The sequence below is a fragment of the Sitophilus oryzae genome, unplaced genomic scaffold, assembly GCF_002938485.1.
Source record: "Sitophilus oryzae breed Bouriz unplaced genomic scaffold, Soryzae_2.0 scaffold_1614_pilon_pilon, whole genome shotgun sequence".
NCBI lineage: Eukaryota > Metazoa > Arthropoda > Insecta > Coleoptera > Curculionidae > Sitophilus > Sitophilus oryzae.
Window position 1 is genome coordinate 182,119 of NW_022146297.1, and position 21,757 is coordinate 203,875.

The 21,757-nt window shown below is 35.5% G+C and overlaps 1 protein-coding gene across 1 annotated transcript; it reads left to right on the forward strand.

The window, feature by feature from the left end:
- Positions 1-14,155: 14,155 nt before the first annotated feature.
- On the forward strand, positions 14,156-21,183 carry LOC115880107. Its single transcript, XM_030897233.1, has 2 exons — positions 14,156-14,669; positions 21,076-21,183. The coding sequence occupies exons 1-2, from the start codon at positions 14,259-14,261 to the stop codon at positions 21,100-21,102; spliced, it is 438 nt and encodes a 145-aa protein (XP_030753093.1). The 5' UTR covers positions 14,156-14,258; the 3' UTR covers positions 21,103-21,183.
- The last annotated feature ends 574 nt before the right edge of the window (positions 21,184-21,757 follow it).

Below are 21,757 nucleotides of genomic sequence, written 5' to 3' on the forward strand. Positions count from 1 at the left end.
GAGTACTGTCTGTTTCATGAAATCGAAGAAGATACCGTTGCAGTGCTGTCGTGCTGTGCAATGCTGATAAAACAGTCTCTGTTGAACTTTTGGCACAAAAACATTTCAAATTTATGATTTCAGCATTTCAGTTTAATAACTCCTCGTATTTAGTCAACATGTTTAATTTATATCTGTGATGATAGGTATTGATAATTTTAATTCCAAATATCACGAGAACCATTACTCGTAGCGATTTTTACCAAGAGACCTTTTTGACGTAAAAAACGTCGTAAATGTATATTTATTTACTCAGTAGTTTTATACAGGTACGGACGAAAAGATATTACTCATCAAACATCAAATCAGTTAGAAAATATGTAGGTAGCGCCCTCTACAAGTAGCGTATAGTAGCGTAGTGTCATATTGACATCAAAATCAAATTTATCATGGCTCTTAATGGTTGCGTTCATCAGGACAAGTTGATCAGTGAGCGATATGCCATCGATTGGTTGTCCTGCTGAACGTGCTTGTTAGATCAAAATCATAAGTAATGCATATTAAATTGTTTTCACCCATTTTTGGCACAAGTCGAGGGGATTAGTTATGGAGTATAGAGGTAAGGAGAAATAACTCCGTGCATTAAAAAATGGTCAAAAAAGGGAAGAATTAGGATGGCGCTGCTGTAGCAAGATTCTAAAATTTAAGACATGCGTCGAACATTTTAGAACACATGATTCAAGACAAATATTTGACGTGAAGCAAACGCGAAGCCGCGGGTTTAAAAAAAATACAATTTTATTTTCATGTTGCATGCAATAAATTATAGATTTTTATTCAGCAGCAATAGACTAGGCCCTTTTTTTATTGTTTCTCATAAGTTATTTCGCAAATGTCATTCAAGACGACGAAAAAATATTCTTATCGTTTTAGCTTAAAATTAATGGTAATTATAATTAAGACAAATTTTATTTAAAGTAATAATTGGTGATGGGTTTAATAATCTTACGAAAAATGTTTACTACACTTTTGATTGACTCTAATTTTTACATATAATACAAATAATACAATACTGAATTATATTATGTTATATATTTTACATACCGTAGGCTTTGCCTTTGCTCTTTATTTTTCCATCAGCTATTCAATGAACTTCGCACCACACACACTTTAGCTTTAACCATTGTTAAATAATAAATAAAGCACAAAATATTGATAAACAATAATTATTTTATATTCAAAAAGTCTGTCTGAAAAATAAAAACAAACTTTTTTTGGGTAATGTTTGGTTATACATATTTATTTTTATTCTCTTATCTATGGTTACTTTTCATTTTTTAGAATCATGCGTTTTTAGCGCCACTGTGGTTATTTGGCGAACCCTTATTCTTCCCATTTTGTGACCACTTTTTCAATAAAAGTCCCGTAAGAGTTATTTCTCCTTACCTCTACACTCCATAGGATTAGTCAACCGAGAACAATAAACAAAATGGTTTGTTTTCGTTTTCCAAAACATTTTGTGACATTTGGCGTGTGTGACGTTTAATCCATATGCATCGGTAGCGTAGCGTATTTTAAATCTGATGGAAAAAATGGCGACTGATCCCAGAGCGCTCACAACTAATCGGCGCGTTCAGCAGAAAATTAGTGATCGCTGCAGTAGCGCTACGTCCTGATGAATGCGACCAATAGTAGATTATTTTCTTTTATCTATGATCATGGCAACAAACTCCCAGACACCAATTTTCACCCAAATATTGACGTTACTTCAGAAATTATTTGGAAAAAATCGAAATAAAAATGAAATTTCTACACCCTGTGTCTCCGAAACTACACATTTTAGGACATGCATTTATACGAACTTTTTACTTATTTTAATCTGCAGAATATGCTGCCAAAGTTTCCGAAATACAGTTCGGACCACCCTGTATAAGCAGATGATTTTTAAAGGAAACAATCAAATCGAAAAATTTTAAAACGAAAAACCGATTTTTTTAAAATATACCTGTTGAATTTTCTCAAACATATTCATTTAAACCTTGTATAGCGGCATAGATTTTTAGTTTTTTTATATACAGGGTGAGTCTTAAATAAGTACAAATATTTTTAGGGGTAGTATATTTCCACCTCAGAAACACGAATATGAGGTATTTTCTGCGAAATTTTTTTTTTGAAAATTTGGAATTTTTGGAAAAATTTTTTTTGGAATTTTTGGACTCGTTCAAATCTTGCTTAATTTTCTCATTTTCTATTCTTGCAACACCAATTTCATCTACATATATTAGATTGTTGTTGATTATTTGAATTTCACTTGTATTATTTAACCAATTTTCTATTTTGAAATCCCCCCCCCCAATTCATCTTTTTTATTTTCATTCGCAATTTCAGAATTAAAATAGTTTGGTTTGGTTTAGTCTAGGTCGACTAAAAAGTCTGGCTTAGCCTAGGTCGACTCCTAGCCTTAAATCCGGCCTTAAATGAGTACTTGGGATTCACAATCCTGAGGTACCTAATAATAGGCGGTTGAAGCGTAGTGTTAGCCACATTACCTTCCTTGTATACCGAACGGCTCTAGTATGGCAAGCTGTACCTTGCTACTCCCAAGGCGTTGAACGCTATATACGGGAGTTATTATTATTAATTTCAGAATTAGACTTGCATTCGTCTAAATTAACATCACTTCTAAAGCCACTAATATAGCTTCTTCCCTAGATAAATCTGTAGATGAATCTGATTTTGAGTCTTGCTCACCCAACTCATCTTTTTCTTGAAACATGAGTGGCGATTTTACGAGAAAATTTTGTGTTCATACTTGACAGCTGATGACATTGAAAGATGCTGACAATGTAATTAAAATGGCCTAAATCTTGGTCTATTCTTTCGCCTAAATTAAACAGTAATAAAAAATCATCTATAAAATGCCTATCGAGAACAATAGATAATGTCCAGGAAGAGTCTTAGAGAGACAGCAGAAAAGGAGGTTCGGACACTTATCCAAGTATCTATATCCTTATATTTTGGAGCCGAGTGATAAACATGCAACGGTCTCAGAAGATAAATCTTTCAGCACATTACTGACATTGGAAGCTGGTAGAGATAACGAAGAATTTTACCAAATGTCGGAGTACTGTCCGTTTCATGAAATCGAAAAAGATAACGTTGCAGTGCTGGACTTGCTCAGAAAGTTTTGGGATAGTTTTGATTTCTTCTATTCTATATGTTTTTGGGTGCTCGAAACTGGGATTTGCGAATTCATTTTCGTGGAAGAATCTTAAAGAAAATAAAATAAAAAAATATAAATCTGATTTGTTCGTGGTATTTTACTTATAACTCAAAAGCTATTAACTTTTAGTAAACAACCCTTCTTTCTATAATCCTTGCTTTTAAATTTTTTAAATTTTCGCTAAACAAACTGTTTTGGGTCAAGAGCCAACAAAATTGGCAGTCTAAAACTGTCAATTTTGTTAAATTTGCTCAAAATCGCACTTTTTCTGCTACCCACACCCTTTATTGGTTATTAATGGCTGATATGCTCTAAAATTAATAAATATGCAAATAAATAAATATTTATTTGCAAGAAGCTGAAGAGGATTTCGACATCCTTATTATCAAAAAAAAAACTTACAAGTTTGCCTCATTAATTAAATTAATTTATTAACAGTAGTGGGGAAATATATCAATCTTTTGGTGATTTTGATTGTTCCGGATTGAATATGTAGTAATACACGGAAAATGGTTGCAGAATTGTAGAATTTTCTCATTACAGCCAGACAAAGAAATGCATCTCAAACACTTGCCGACAAAACTGTATCTGATCAGATACCAATTTTGGACGAAATAATTGATTGTGAAAAAGAAAAGAAAATTTTCTTAAATTTTTATTGAAAAATAGGTAAACCTGCTGTTTAGGACGACGAAAATAAAGCGAGTCGTCAGGCAACCGTTAACGATCATATGCGGCGTTGCCATTTAACACATTAACTTTTTAACGGAATTTAGTGATTGCTTGTTTTAAATTGTTAGAAATTTAATTTATTATTAGACATTTAATTTATATAACAAACGACTACCCATTCGCGGGGCGGGTAAGATTTATAGGGAATAATACAGAATATAATTATAATAAAGCTGAAACAACTATTATAACTTTTAGTTTCATAAGAATTATGGCTTCTACGATTATTGTAAACCCCGATGAAAGGCTTCCCCTATAACTTCTTTGTGGCAAGATCACAGCTTACAGAATAACATAGCTTTGACACTCGCCAATTTTTCCCACGCTCGAATTTAAAACGCCCCACTCCGACGATGCGCTAACTGAATTAAGCGACCGACAGTCAGCCTCATTCAGTCGATGCATAGCCTCCACCGGTGGCGCGTAGGGCCGTATTACGGAAGATTTTAATTCGATTTTTTTTCTTATATTTAACCATAGGTATTTGTGCTTTTATTTCAATTTTATTTATATTGATGGAATGGGAAAAGGTTTTCCGGGATGTGCGGCTGCTGGTTGCACAAATAATTATGGAAATAATTCAAAATATAGTCTGTTTAATTTTCAATTCAATTCAAAATTAATGTTCAATTCAAAAGTATATTCACACTTTAGTGCTTTTCAAAACGATGAAGACTACTTATTTGGAGGCTTGCTAATGCCAAGTGACCATTTTTTTATTTAGTTTCCTCATTGGAGGCTAGTTTTATAAGCTTTTATTTAACTTGCTTTGTATGTAACTATCTATGTATGTATGTATGTTTGTTCGGGGCAAATCTTGTAAGCTAAATTAAAACCACTTTCTTTTATTGTAGGAGATTGAAATTTGGCATGTAGGTTCAGTCCCGATGATAATACATTTTTTTGCAAGGCATGACCCGAATTTTTGACAGCTGTCAAAATGGCGGCATTTTTGAGGTTTTTGATTTTTTAAAATTCTATTTATGAATGGATCGGGCTGAAATTATATTATATATATATATATATATATATATATATATATATATATATATATATATATATATATATACTATATATATATATATATATATATATATATATATATATATATATATTAACTTGTTAACTCTCGACAGTTACTTATAGGGAAACAGAATGGCAACACTGCCTATTGAGAACGTATGCATTATTGATTTTTCTGCCGACTCGTCCCGTCGCGTCGTCTATCGACGAGCGGGCCGAGGTTATTTCAACCATAAAACTCTTGCCGCGAGTAATGAACAATTTAACAACCTGTATAGGTATATTGTGGGTATATACATATGAAAAAAAATATATGGGCGGCCATCTTGAAAAAATGACAGTTTAATGACATGTCAAAATTTCAAAGTCAACCGATTTTCATAAAAATTGATATATAGGATGGCCATGGGCTAAAATGAAAGAAAAAAAATTTGAGCTGTCAAATTTGACAGCTGTCAAAAAAATTTCAAAGTTGTCCGATTTTGATAAAAATTGATATATAGGACGGCCATGGGCGAAAATGAAAAAAAAATGTTGAGCTGTCAAATTTGACAGTTGTCAAAAAAATTTCAAAGTTGTCCGATTTTGATAAAAATCGATGATGGCCGTGGGCTAAAATGAAAGAAAAAAATTTTGAGCTGTCAAATGTGACAGCTGTCAAATAATTTCAAATTTGTCCGATTTTGATAAAAATCGATATATTGGATGCCCCCTACCCCATAGTCGGTTTTCATTTTATTTGTCTCACATTTGAACTGTCAAATTTGACAGCTGTCGTTTTTTTTAAGTTCTCCTTTTTTAATGAAAATCGATATACATATTATTAGGATACCCATAGAAAGTTATTTAAGAAAAAAAAATTGAGTTTAAGTGTGTGGCACTGAGAAACAAGCATAACTAAAAAGTAGATGATAAATTTTATAAAAAAACCTTTTTTAAAAACAAGCTTTTATTTAAATACACTAAAAAGAATAAAATAAACTCTTTTTCTTTAAAACTTTTATTATAAACTTAGAACGTCATTACACAATTTTAATATTAGATATATAAAAGCTTGTCGCGAGATTTCTCTACATCGATAAACAAGTAAATTAACTAAAACCTGTGTCTACCCTGTCTCATTCTCAAAGTTTCTGTTATGATAGACCACTAGACCAGGAATTACAAGATAAAGTTGTCGTACCAGATTTTTATGAGTGCAACTGTACACTCAAATCTCGCGACAAGCTTTTATATAATATTAAAATTGTGTAATGACGTTATAAGTTCATAATAAAAGTTTTAAAGAAAAAGTTTATTTTATTCTTTTTAGTGTATTTAAATAAAAACTTGTTTTTAAAAAAGTTTTTTTATAAAATTTTTCAGAACAATTTTGAAGAACTTTCCTTAAATGAAAATATATTGTTGCGGACCCGTGTGAACTCGACCTAACCTAACTATATGTCCCGCCCTCAGATGACCTTAACATCGCATTAAAGAATAGACACGGTAATGATTCATTCGTTCGAGAAAAATCGAGTCCCACTGGAATGGACTAGTACATACGAGAACATTCGAAAACCTTCTCTACGCATCTAACGATCTATGGACTATTCTAGAGTTCTTTACCTGTCGGTATAAAAGCCGGCGGCTGTGGCCTACAGGGGGCAGTTATAAATATACCAGTGCAGTTGACGCGCGAAAATTCAAAATAAATTCTTAGTTATAAATCGTTTGTAAATAGTTCTATAAGTCTGTTATCGTTATTGTTTTTGTTAATTAGTGTTAAATAAATAGTGTTTAAATAAATTGTGACTTTCTATCCACACGGAACCGACGAAAAACGTAACAATTGGTGTCAAGTGTGGCGTGTGTGATAGACTAGAAGAATAAAAAGACTGACCATGGCTCTGAAAAAATTGTTGAAAGACTTGAAAGTGTCTGAACTGAAATGCATCTTGGAAGAGAGAGAGTGCGAGACAGATGGAAAAAAAAGCATTTTGCAAGCTAGACTGAGAGACGTTTTGGTGGAGGAAGGTGAGGATCCTGACACATTTTACTTCGAGTTGGAAGGTGACCTTGACTCGTCATTAAAAAATTTGCAAGACAATTTAAACGACAATTTGCAAGAAACTTTAAATGATAAAATGAATATTTTAGAAGATAAAATCAGTGATAAAATTATAAAAAATTCCCAGGATTTAATTAATTCTTTAGAAGATAGGATCGCGCAAAATTCTAAAGACATACAGGCCAACTTTAATAATAAAATACTTAATTTAGAAGAAAAGATAACAGAAATCCAGGAATCTTCCAGGGAATTAGAAGAAAAGATTATAGATAATTCTACAGAACTACAAGACAAAATAACACAAATTGAGGACGATGTAAATAGAAAAATCGAAATTTTGAAAGAACAAATAGCAAAGGCAAATTCACCAAAATGTCAAGAATCATCGGAGAACCCGACACTAGTTGAAAATAAGTATGTCTCAAAGTCAGTTATTAAGCCTCCACAGTTTGACGGAAAAACCGCTTGGGCCAATTATTTTTGCCAGTTTGAGGCCGCTGCGAGAGCGAACGGATGGACAATCGCTGAAAAGGCTACCGCTTTGACTGTCGCACTGCGAGGAGATGCGACTGACATCCTGCAGACACTGTCACCATCGGAACAGGGAGATTATCAGCAATTGGTACGACATTTAGAAATGAGGTACGGCCAGGCTCATTTGGAACATGTCTATCATTCCCAGCTAAAAAATCGCATTCAAAAGTCAAATGAGTCTCTGCAGGAGTTTGAAGCCGACGTAGCCCGCCTCGTTCGCCTTGCGTACCCTGCTACGCCCGAGAATGTTATGGAGCGGTTGGCAGTACAGGCATTCTCCGATGGCTTACGTGACAACGAGACAAGACAAGCACTTCTCCTAGCTCACCCAACGCACTTGGTGGACGCTTTAGCACGTGCCCTAGAATTCGAGGCCGCGAAACAAAGTTCTCGGTCTTTAGGAAGAGTACGGGCCATCGACGAATGTTCCGACGAATCCGTGGAAGGGATTGTTCGGAAAGTAATGGACCAGTACATGGGCAAGAAGGGACTGATTCATTGCTGGAACTGCGGACAGGTAGGACACGTGCGAAGCCGTTGTAAGGAGAAGAACGAAGAACCGGCTTCGTCGAGGTCGGAAAACTACTAAGGGTCGAAATGAAGGGGCACACGTCGACCTGTACCCAACATGCCCCAACGAAAACTGCTCGAGTCGCCTCGCTACAACACAAATTCAACAGCATGTTTGTGGATGGTTTTGTTGATGGAGAGTTCCGGACTATGCTGTTGGATACAGGAGCGACGAAAACTATTATCAGACCGGACATTCTTAAAACATCGAAGAAGGTTAAAACAACACAATGGCGACTACGTACTGCTACGGGGGGCTCTGCTGCTGTCCATGGAGAAGTAAACCTTAATTTTGTTATTGGGAGCACCAGTTTTGAACATCCAGTGGTAGTAGCAGATATCGAAGATGAACTTATTCTCGGAATGGACATCATGGCCACTAGAGGTTTTGAACTAAACTTCAAACAGGGAATTTTGAAAATAAATGAAGAAGAAGTGGTTCTACATCGAAAATGTGAGGAGACGCTTCGCGTGGTGGTAGCAGAAGATGTTTCGATCCCTGAGCGCTGTGAGATATTTTTGGATGGTTGCCTGGAAGATAAAATGAATAATGGGAGTATTATTCTGTTGGAGCCAAGGAACCATGACAGCGAAATAGGACGGGGGATCGCTGTTGGAAAAGCCCTGCTACGAGCGAAGAAAACTGTACCGGCGAGAGTAATGAACACAAATTATTATTCTGTATCCTTGAAGAAGGGAACCCTTTTAGGGTACTGTTGTTCGGCTCCTCAGTCATTCGAAGCGTGGAAGCCTCCAAGTTTCGACTTCAAAAATTCCGGACAAAATGGTGAAGGAGTTAGTAAACGTTAAAGGATTATCTCCCGAAAATAGAAGAAAATTGAGAAACCTGATAATCAAGTATCAAGATGTGTTTGATAAAGGAGAAGCAGGACAGAGAGGTCGTACCAATTTAGTACAACACAAAATTGATACCGGAGATGCACGACCAATCAAACAAAATCCGAGAAGACTTCCGCTCGCCAAACGTGAAGAAGCTGATAAAATCCTTCGAGAAATGAAAGAAGAGGGTGTCATCGAACCATCTAACAGCCCGTGGACATCGCCGGTAGTACTAGTAAAGAAGAAAGACGGTACCACCAGGTTCTGTGTTGATTATCGGCAGCTCAATAATGTTACCAAGAAGGATAGTTATCCCCTGCCGAGGATAGACGATACTCTAGACACGCTGGCGGGGTCAACGATATTCTCTACGTTAGATCTGAAGAGTGGATATTGGCAAGTCGACATGGCGCCGAAAGACAGAGAGAAGACAGCGTTCTCGGTGGGCTCCGGACTGTGGCAATTTACCGTCATGCCTTTTGGATTGTGCAACGCGCCAGCTACCTTTGAGAGACTAATGGAGTCTGTGTTAAAGGGACTATCCTGGACTACCTGTTTAGTGTACCTGGATGACATCATAGTGGTTGGGAAATCCTTTGACGATCATCTGAAGAATTTGGAAGAAGTTTTCAAGCGACTAGGGAGCTCTGGTTTGAAACTTAGCCCAAAGAAATGTCATCTGTGTCAAGAAAAGGTACACTACTTGGGCCATGTAGTCTCCTCCCAAGGAGTTGCGGTAGATCCACAGAAGACCAAGACAGTGGAAGAGTGGCCGATACCTAAAGATAAACATGAACTACGAAGCTTTTTGGGACTATGCACATACTATCGCCGCTATGTACAGGGTTTCGCCACCATCGCAAAACCATTGACCAGACTTACCGAAGGCGAGAGGCGTTTCTCTTGGGACTCAGATTCTGACGAGGCATTCCGAAAATTGAAGAAGGCCCTGACTAGTGCGCCCATACTTAGCTACCCTCTTGGCAACGGAAACTTTATATTGGATACCGACGCTAGCAATGTTGCGTTAGGCGCTGTTCTGTCTCAGATCCAGGATGGTCAAGAAAAAGTAATTGGTTATTTTAGTAAGACCTTGTCGAAACCGGAAAGGAACTACTGTGTAACCAGACGAGAATTACTAGCGGTAGTTAAAGCAGTGGAACACTTCTACAAGTATCTCTATGGAAGAAAGTTCTTGTTAAGAACAGACCATGCTGCTTTGAAATGGCTGTTGCAGTTTAAGAATCCTGAAGGGCAGGTAGCTAGATGGATTGAACGATTACAAGAATTTGACTTCGACACAGAACATCGAGCTGGGGCAATCCATCGAAATGCCGACGCACTTTCCAGAAGACCTTGTGCTAAGGACTGTAAGCATTGTTCCCAAGCAGAAGAGAAAGAAGCGAAACTCCTAAGAACAACTGTGGTTAACGATTCTTGGCAACCCGAAGATCTTGCAAACGACCAAATCAGTGACCCAGAATTAGGCTTAGTGATTAACTGGAAAAACGCGGACCAAAGACCAACGTGGGAGGAAGTTTGCAGATATTCGCCGAACGTGAAGTCGTACTGGGCCCAGTGGAATTCCTTTGGTAATAGATGATGGGTTACTCCGCCGTGTGATTGAGAGGCCAGAGGGGCAAGAAGAGAGAAGGCAGATCGTCATTCCAAAGAAGAGGGTCCCGGAGGTCTTGCAGGAAGTTCACAATGGAACCAGCGGTGGACATCTTGGTGTTACCAAGACACTTGGCAAGCTGCGTGAACGGTTCTACTGGGTGAACTGCAAAGAAGATGTGAGGGCCTGGTGTAAGAAATGTGACATTTGCGCAGCCATTAATGGGCCACAAAAGCGTGGTAAAGCCCCTATGCGCCAGTACAATGTTGGTAGTCCCTTCGAACGAATAGCGATCGACGTGGCTGGTCCTTTCCCGGAGACGAACGATGGCAACAAATACATTGTGGTAGTAATGGATTACTTCAGCAAATGGGTCGAGGCCTACGCGTTGCCAAATCAAGAAGCGTCCACGATTGCTGATGCCCTTGTTAAAGAATGGATCTGCAGGTTTGGTGTTCCCATGGAGCTTCATTCAGATCAGGGAAGAAACTTTGAGTCCAATCTGTTCCAAGGCGTCTGTGAAGTCCTGAACATCCGCAAGACCAGGACGACTGCTCTACATCCACAATCCGATGGGATGGTTGAACGCATGAACAGAACTATCAACCGTTATCTGGCCAAAGTAGTCTCTGACCACCAAAGAGACTGGGACAAATTTCTTCACCTGTTCCTGTTGGCCTACCGTTCATCCGTCCAAGAATCTACAGGGCAAACTCCAGCCAGCATCGTTATGGGACGGGAAGTGCGCCTACCCTGTGATCTGAAATTTGGTTGCCGACCGGGAGAAGAAGTCGCCGGAGAAGATTATGTCCACACACTACGTCAAAGGATGGACGACATTCATCAGAGAGTCCGCCTAAATATTCAAAGTGCTAGTGACCGAATGAAGGAACACTACGACATTCAAGCTGAGCATGGAGGATACCAACCAGGGAAGTTGGTGTGGCTATATAACCCGCAGAGACGTCGTGGGTTATCTCCGAAGCTACAATCCTCGTGGGAAGGGCCATACGAAGTCATGGATAGAATTAATGACGTCGTATACCGTATCAGAAAATTGCCAAAAGGAAAACCGAGGGTAGTCCATTTCAACCGTTTGAGCCCCTACCAAGGCGAAATAGAAGATCGTGCTGGGACCGTGAGAACCTGCAGCTTTGATCCCCCTGATTCGGAGATGTCCTTTGACGATTTCATGGCCCGATACAACAGCAGTGAGAAGGCTCGCTATGGTGTAACCAAAGAAGATCAACGAGACCTCTTTTCCGTGCCTCCTGATTATTCGCTCGCTCATTGTGTGGCTCGAGATTTGCGGATGTCCAGAGGAATCGCTGCGACGTTCAATGAGAAGTTTGGGCGTGTCGGAGAACTACGCCGACAGGATCCAGAGGTTGGAAGCGTCTTGAGGCTAACCGACAATGCACATGGTCAAGCAAGGCACATCTTCTACCTGGTCACCAAGGAATGGTCCCCGAGTAAGCCGACTTATCTCAATCTATGGAAGACCCTGATTGAACTGAGAGAAGCCCTGCTAAACAACAACATTGCACGATTAGCCATTCCGAAGCTGGCGTGTGGACTCGATGGTTTGAGTTGGCGTACAATCCGGAACATGATTGAAGTCTTGTTCAGATTTACGGGAATCGAGATCCTCGTTTGCTGCTACAACCCAAAGCTGAGATCGGGAGAGAAAACTGTAGACTGCTATTTCTACCAGACTTCGCAATGTACCAGGGGCCAGCTTTGCAAATACCTTCATTCACCGTATAATCTCGGGACGAGCATATGCCTAAGAAGGGGGCAGTGTTGCGGACCCGTGTGAACTCGACCTAACCTAACTATATGTCCCGCCCTCAGATGACCTTAACATCGCATTAAAGAATAGACACGGTAATGATTCATTCGTTCGAGAAGAATCGAGTCCCACTGGAATGGACTAGTACATACGAGAACATTCGAAAACCTTCTCTACGCACCTAACGATCTATGGACTATTCTAGTGTTCTTTACCTGTCGGTATAAAAGCCGGCGGCTGTGGCCTACAGAAGGCAGTTATACAAGTGCAGTTGACGCGGTAAAATTCAAAATAAATTCTTAGTTATAAATCGTTTGTAAATAGTTCTATAAGTCTTTTATCGTTATTGTTTTTGTTAGTTAGTGTTAAATAAATAGTGTTTAAATAAATTGTGACTTTCTATCCATACGGAACCGACGAAAAACGTAACAATATTATGTAAATTTGTTAAATTATTTCAGACAATTAAATTCAACCATCAATCAAAATTTTCCTATAATGTATTTTTTGTTAAAATTATATGCAAAAGTTAGAATTTATTATACCTTAAAGAATATTAATAAGAACTTAAATGTAGCAAACAAAAACCGAAAGCTCCTAATTTAGAAACATTCGTAAATAACTATAAGTAATCAATGTACCTATTTCATTTTGCTGTTATTTCTAGAAATAAATTAATTAATTTGTTTTTTAAATGTTTTTCTTTGAGAATGCATATTTATTTAAAGTCAACAATTTAAAAAACGTGTATCTAAATTATGTTCTAGCACCAGTCGAATAATTTTTTACGTCACGTGTAAAATTTTTTTCAATACATCTCTGGGCTGACTGGCGCTTACGCGGCTATTGGTTTTGGCTCGCCGCTCTAGTGTTCCCCCTCTTTCGAATCGCAAATCCGAGCGTAAAAAGATCAAAGCGGCACGCTACACTGTCCGAGCTGGTTTTTACTTAAGCTGTGGCAAGATAAACAAATGAATTTTAACTGGTTGGTTGGTTGGTTGGTTTGTTACATAAATATGCATTGATTGGCATACAGTTGTTATTTTTGTTTCTTCCTGTTAAACCGAAAATGGCTATAACTTGTTCATTTCAAAGGGAGGGAACCATCTAGGAGAAATACCGGGTATAAATTGCATGCCTAGTATCATTTAGACTGGTAAATACATAGCTTACAACATAGCTAACATTTTGTTTGTTCTTAAAAATAGGTATTAACAATTTTAGATATATACTTCCTGGTACTACTATCGTTTCTGATAGGTGGAGAGCCTATCGAAACATAAATGTCCTCGGTGGAGGTGTTATGAACACGTTGTCGTTATTCACCAAGAAAATTTTGTTGATTCCAATGATCCTCGAATTCACACACAAAATGTTGAAAATTTATGGATGAGAGCTAAAAGAAAATTAAAAAGGCAATTTGGCACCTTTCCCAATCTGTTTGGCTCTTATTTATAGGAATTTATGTGGAGAAACAAAATCTCAGAAGAGCCAGAATTTCCAAACTTTTTAAAGTGCATTGTTGAACAATGTCCTATGCAATAAAATATTTTCAGAGTAAATCTTGATACAATCTTTATCAACATCAGAGTGAATATTTTTCAGATTTCCCTATTTCCAAACCTATATTCTTAAGTTTGGCAACACAGCGGTCAATATCTGGATCGCAATTTTTCGTCGGCCTAAACTGCAGGATTACCGAAAAATAATGCAACTGCTTGCAACTTTTTCTAAAATCAGTAATATATATCTCCAGATGATTGATCTTTTCTTGAGACATGAGTGGTGTTTTTACTTGACAGTTGATGACATTGAAAGATGCTGACAATGTAATTAAAATGGTCTAAATTAAACAGTAATAAAAAATCATCTATAAAATGCTTATCGAGAACAATAGATAATGTCCAGGAAGAGTCTTAAAGAGACAGAAGAAAAGGAGGTTCAGACAGTTATCCACGTATATCCGTTTATTTTGGAACCGAGTGATAAACATGCAAATGTTTCAGAAGATAAATCTTTCAGCACATTACTGACATTGGAACCTGATAGAGATAACGAAGAATTTTACAAAATGTTAGAGTACTGCCCGTTTCATGAAATCGAAAAAGATAACGTTGCAGTGCTGGATTTGCCCAGAAAACATAAAATTACGTTTCTTCTCAACTCGAAGTTCTCTCCGGATAGCTTGAGGGCGTTGTCGCTGCTGGATGATGACGGGATATCGGAATGCTGTATCGACCTGTTGTCCAGAATGAGAACGGGCAAGGCGCTCAAGAGCTACAAGGACGGGGAAAACCAGACCAATTTAATGGTAAGACCTTATTTGTTGGAAGGAAAGACACCGGCTAAAATTTTTGTTTCTGTCGGGGTTCAAACACCGCCTATAGGGTGCAATTCTTAGAAGAACGCTGTCGAAGTAATTGTTTGTTCATATATTTTTTGTTTGTTGATCAATAAATGCTTTTATTCTGTTTAAATATGATTTATTTGAGGTTTTTGCCAAAAGTTATTGTTACTAGTTCACTACTTACATTCTACTTTTAACAATGGACAATTTTAAAATATAATTAGTGGAAAAGTCAAGTTTGTTAACTTTTTCTACTAATTGAAAAAGACTACCACTAATTTTGACGTTCTGAATGCTTATATTGAAATTAAAGGAACAAACTTCTACGCTAATTGAAACCACTAATTACGAGGTTCTGAATGAAAGCTTAAAAATTAAAACGTGTTTCTACAGGGTGGCGCCTCTCATACGCCGCGGAAGCTCCAAGCAGAACGGTAGTTTATATCGAATTGAAATTTTGGCAGCGAATGTAGGTTAACTGAAAGCATTTTATAAAAATTATAGAGGGTGTCCCAAAAAAAAGTTACACATCAAAGTTGTGTTTTTTCTAATAACTAATTTTTTTCTAAACACCCTATATATATTAATTGATTTTCGGATTCTAGGAAAAAAATAAAGGTGAGTTTTATTATTAAAGTAGCATATACCTAAAATCTAATGGTGCGTTTAGACTTGAGCACGCACGCACTGATCCTCCGCGAATGTCAAGTGTAGGCTGTGCGCGCACGCTCACTCTGAATCTGTCTGTGCGCGAGCAGCCGCGAACCTGAGCCGTCTGGTGTCGGTTTTTGGTCCGTGCTCAAAGGGATTTTATGTGTGCGTGAACTCTCAGTTTGCACCGGCAATTTGTTTTGTCTGCGTTCGTGCGTGCGTGTGTGATTTTTTTTTCGTTTTCCTTATTAAAATTATGGAGTGGATCAATTAATCTTCGTTATTATTAATTGAAGAATATGAAAAGTTGCCTATATTATGGAATGTTAAACATTCTTTGTATTATTAAAAAATAAAAAAAAAACGCATGGTAAGATCTTGTAAATAAAATTAATATTGAGTTTGTCAATATTAATGAAATTGCTATTCTAAAAATTGTATCTTTTGTTCGTAATTTTTGGTGTTATTAAATTTTGTAAATATTCAAAGTCGGGTCTGGTCAATCTTGTAAAGTTTTTGAACTGATCATAGCCCTCCTCAGACACTAAGTTGTTGCAGTAAATTATATCGATTTCTAAAAATTTGGGTTTGCCATCATGTTTTCGATTTTTCTCCTTTTTAATAATTAAGCTGTGCATAACAATGACTGCAGCATCGACTATTTCTTGGTCGTCCATTATTTTCGCCAACACAACTCTGCTGTGCGCGCACAAATGGATCACTTCATTCGTCGAAAAATAAGTTTTAATTTGAACGGAGCCGAGAGCGCGAATGAATGCTGTGCGCGCACTCTCAGCTCGTGCGTGCTCAAGTCTAAACGCACCATAAGGATTTTGACATATTTCACATTTTGTAAAATGAAAAGTAAATTTTAAATTCGACAACAGCTACCTAAATTTTAGTTGACCTTGTATAGCCTGATATTTAATTACAGTAACCATTGTATGTTAAACCAAATTGAAATTTGACCCGAAAAGATATACAGGGTGAGACAAAATTAATATGGAACATTAGTCACTTTTAAAAGCAAGTTGCTCCTTTATTTTAAATGGAACACCCAGTATATTATTCCGACTTTCAATGGGGAATTTATATAATAATAATAATAATAATAATTTTCCTAGATATTTTAATTTTTATTACTGATCAGTAGATCTTTATTATTTGAAAAAATTTAGGGTGGCTGTGATATACCGTTTGTTAATTTAACAAAAATTAAAGATTGTAGAGTGAAATACTCAACGGCAATAAAAAGATACACGTTTAAAACATATTTTAATTATTACAAAATTAAAATTAGATATAAACCTATAATTATGCGACAAAAATTAACTAGATGAAATCTGTCCTGTTAACTGCATAAAATGATTGTCTTTTCAAAAGGATCTTTTCATTTTAAAAGGCATAAGTATGTGAAGTTCTACCTCGAAAAGCAGCTACAAGAATTTCTCTCATGTTGTCGACACTATAGTTGGTCGAGTTTTGTAAACACTGTCTTTTACATATCCGCGTAAAAAAACCCAGACTAGATAAAATCAGGAGCATTTAAGTATTCTATATATGTAGAATAAGTTTGCATTTTCGGCAAATTTCTGAGAATTTTTTTCAGTTGTTGAACCAACTAGTTGTTAAAGTTGGAGTAATTAGGCAGCTATGTTGAAGTAACGTCAGACATATTACAGCCACCTAGATTTTATCAAATAATAAAGATCTACTCGAGATCAAATCATGTAAATGAAAATATCTAGAAAAATCTTTGTTTGTGGGGTAGGCAATCTTAATAGTATTTTGAAGAGACATGAATTCTCCATTGAATATCTATACTGGGTGTTCCGGTGTTCCATTTAAAATAAGAGAGTAACATGCTTGTAAAGGTGACCAATGTTCAATATTAATTTTGCGTCACCAGGTATAAATTTTTGGATCAAGTTTTAATTTGATTTAAAGTACAATAGTAATAATTGATATAAAGTACAATAATTAACTAAATACATATTAGGCCATACCACAGCCATACCGGGTAAATTCCAATTTAGGTAGCTTTTATTGTAATTTAAAAATTGTTTTTTATTTCTAGACAATGATAAATTGTCTAGAAACCGTAAATTTTAGTCAAAAACCTTAAATTTTAGTCATAATATACTTCTCTTATAAAACTCACATTTATTTTTCTTCCAGAATCCGAAAATCAATTAATATATAGGGTACAAAAAAAACTTTGATATGTAACTTTTTTGGGGGACACCCTGTAGAACTTTCTATACTTTTAAAAAGTACTCTGTATTAACCTACATATGCTCACAAAATTTCATTTCAATATAAACTGTCGTTCTCTTTGGAGTCTCCGTTAATATAATTTCGTTTTCATTCTTTGATAGATTGTTATTGATAGGATTTTATATGGATTTTATTTAACGTCATATTTTTAGCTATTTTAAACTGTTAAAGAAGCACAAAATTTATTTAGTTCAATGCTATGGAAAGGGTGATCGGTGAAGTAGTTATCGGAAAATGTAATACTTTAATATCAGCAAAAATATGACGGTAATCAAAATTAATAATAACTATATCTCCCCATCATTTATCATTCCCAATGTAATTTCTTTCTATTTTGGGTGTTATGGATATTCTCCTTCATTTATTGATAAAATAATTTGAAAAGGCAAAAGGCACAAACATAAGTTTGCGATTTCTGCAAATTCGACTTTTCAATTTGGAGAAAGATACGTCAAAATATTTTTCAATACCGTTTGATAGAAAGTTATCCCGTTTTTTTAACAATGTCAATTATAAACTTGTATATAGTGCCAATAATAAATTATAACAATTATTAGGTAATCCCAAAGATAACACACCTACACTGGAAAGATCGGGTATTTATAAAATTTCATGTAAACATTGTAATCGTAAAACTAGAAGATCAATATTAACTAGATTTAAAGAACATATGACTCGGATAAGATATGGTAGACCGAATAAATCTTGCGTTGCTCAACTTCTTGTTGATAAAGAACATTGAACATATACAGATATTAATAATTTAAATTTAATTAAACAAGTCCCAAATTACACAGGCAATTAGATGCATATGAGAGCGTCAAAATTAATAAATGTAAAGATAGTATAGAACAGAGACAATGGTCCAATCTAGTTCTCTGTTCCTCTTGCTCTAGTTTCGGTAATTAATTGTTACGCTCGGTTGGTTTTACCTCGCTTGCCTGTTTGGTCGCGCCTATAGTAAATTCAACCCCAAGATGCACCAAACGTAAACAGAGACATGAGGCAAGCACGTGAACAGGAACGCTGTAGTAATATAACCAGGACCGCACTAAGGTCAGATATTTCAAATCATAAAATTGTTATGTATATTTTTATGATTTTTTTTTACTATTGTTTATATTTTATGATGGAAATTTATATTATATAAATGGGTAATTATTGGGAAAACTGGAAATCGTCCTATTTTCACCAAAATTGGTATACACCCTATTTTGAGGTCATAGATTACGAATCTGACCAAACCTAACCAACCAGCGGTCTCTTACCGTTTTTCAGAAAAACGGAAAATAATTTCAACATAGTAACAACATAATTCTTTATTTCAGCCCTATAAAGTAATAATTTCACTATATTTTTATTATATCATAGTTTATCTAAAAGCCACACTTGATTGAGGATTGAAAAATGTCCAAAATTTTACTGAAAAACACTTTTCTTAACAAAATAACAAAGAAAATTCAGACCAGATGGAAGTTTGACATTTCATATATTCTTCTTTCTCTCTCCTATGTAATGAGAGAGACAAATATTTGAATTTTTTCGGGTGATTAGGGATTTTAAATAAATTACCTATTATGAGATCTGACAATAGTTAAATATACCTATATCCACAAAGTTACGCGGAAGAGTTTTAATTACATTGCTTTCAACTTCTATGCTTAGGGGGTTGATATTTTAATGTTATATTATATTAAAAAAAGATTAAACCCCTTCGCAAAGAAGTTATATAAAGACTATTTATAATTTTTATATAATAACATTTTTATATAATATAACAAAAAAAGATTATCACCCTCCACATAGTGTATTAATAGTTTCTCCATTAGTATAAGTTGTAACCAATGCAAACAAAACTCTTTCGTGCCACTTCGTGGTTATAAATAATCAGATCTCGTTGGCAAAATAGCAGTTATGGGAAGGAGCCGTTCCTCAGGCGACCGCCTTTCGTAATCTGAGAATGAAAAAAACACGCTAAATTTACGTTCAGCATTGGCAACATTGCTTTAAATGCCAGAAACACATAACCCAACATTTTCAGATTGTTTACGAATTTATTTTAGCAAATTTTCCTCTATTATGCATAGAATTGGTTAAAAAGGTAACAGAAAATAGCAAAAACCTCATTGTTTATTGAATACCTAACAAAATATGTGCTAGAAAACCTTAAAAATATGAGAAATTAAGTAAAATTTTATGTTGAAACTATTTTCCGTTTTTCTGAAAAACGGTAAGAGACCGCCAGCAAAAATGTTCAGATTCGTAATCTACGACCTCAAAATAGGGTGTATTTTTGGTGAAAATCGGACGATTTCCAGTTTTCTCAATAATTACCTTTAATTATTATCAAACTACATATAATTAGAGAAATAATGTGATGGGAAGGGGGCGGCAATATTAAAACATTACATTACTCTTTGGCACGACCGATTTTAACAAATTTGGTGTTTTTTAAAAGGGCTTAATTTGTCCTTTAAAATAATTATCTTTTTATTTGGTACTACTGATTTTTTTTATTTCCATTATTGACAGCAATATCTGAATATCGGTATAAATAGGTATCTGTTTCTATAATACTATTTGCAAAAAATCCAATGATGTAAACGTTTTTACATAATTTAAAAGACCAATTGCATTATAACATAATTTAATACATTTTAGTTGACAAAAAAAGCACTTAGTTTTAACTTGCTTTCGTAGCCTGCTGTATTATCCGTTTTAAAGTATAACGACATTTTTTTTAAAAAACTAGTCAAATAAAAACTTCTATTTTTAAACATAACATTTATTAACATTAGATTTACAAAATTTATAATTTTATTAACATTTACAAAATAATAATTTTATATAAAATATATAACTTTTGACTCTTTGTAGTAGGTACGTGTGTACTAATTGTAAAAATATTTTATGCAAACATAAATATTATTTTCTCTATTTGTAACTTGTAACTTGTACGAAGTGACCAACAATTATTATTAAAATAGTTGACCGTTCTGATTTTACTCGCTTGGTTGGGAATAAATTTAAAAAGCATTTTTATTTTATCAAACAGTATTCCTTAACGCGTTATGCAAGCCGACCCTGTAAAAAATCTCAACCGCCTACTTCAACGGCTGTATGGCTGGCCGGCCAATCAGGGTAGATTTCGCCGCTGGCTCTCGCCTGACACGTGCTGATCACGCACTGTGCATTTGTTTATACTGGTGCATTTTGAATTTGAATACAGTTTAGTCGGTGCTAACTGAGCGCCTATATAAACGCTCAATTTGTAGATATTAGTTTTGTTTTAATCATCTGCTTATGATGCTAACCTGGATAGCAAAACGCGCGACCAGCGCAAAAATAAAGCGTTTTGGTGTATTGTGGTAAATTAGTGTTTTATTTTCCTGTTAACAACACCAAAGGTTCCAACCCTAGTAATAATTTTATGTATTTTCAGGTAAGATCATGTATGAGGAAGCCATAGAAGAGATCCAAGACATCACATGTAAGCCGAAAGCGAATGCTATATAACTGATAAATGAAATATATTTTAATTTTTAATTTACTTAGGCGTTTGTTTGTTATAAAGTGAATTTGATCAGTTGACTTAATTAAATATTCAGAGTAGTAAGATGACCTTTTCCGACAGTGCTTGAGCACTGCATACTAAACACAAGGTTGCATTGTTATTAACATTTTATATGGTTACGGATTCCGTGGATCCACTAATTTAAACTCACGATAAAATACTTAACGAATTTATTTCTTTCTCACTATGTACACACAATTTATACTAATTATAAAACACAATTTATGCAACTACTATTACTCTAACTCTGGCACCTTCTCCAATTAATTCACAATTACCAAACGCGGTATATTCAAACTTCAAACTGGTCGAACTGCCAAGCGCTTTGAATAAGAAGACTAAAGCCGGAGTCTCATGCATCCGAAATCCGATGGTACGACATCCGAAATTTGAAGTTATCGTGTGAAATAAAAAAAGCCTGTCACATACATCCGAAAGTTCGTTCCGAAATTTGACAGTTTTAACATTTTTCTGCTGCGCTGAATAGAGATTCATGTCATGTTTTATTGGAGAAACACTTATAAAAATAACTTCCTCGCCAAATATCCCG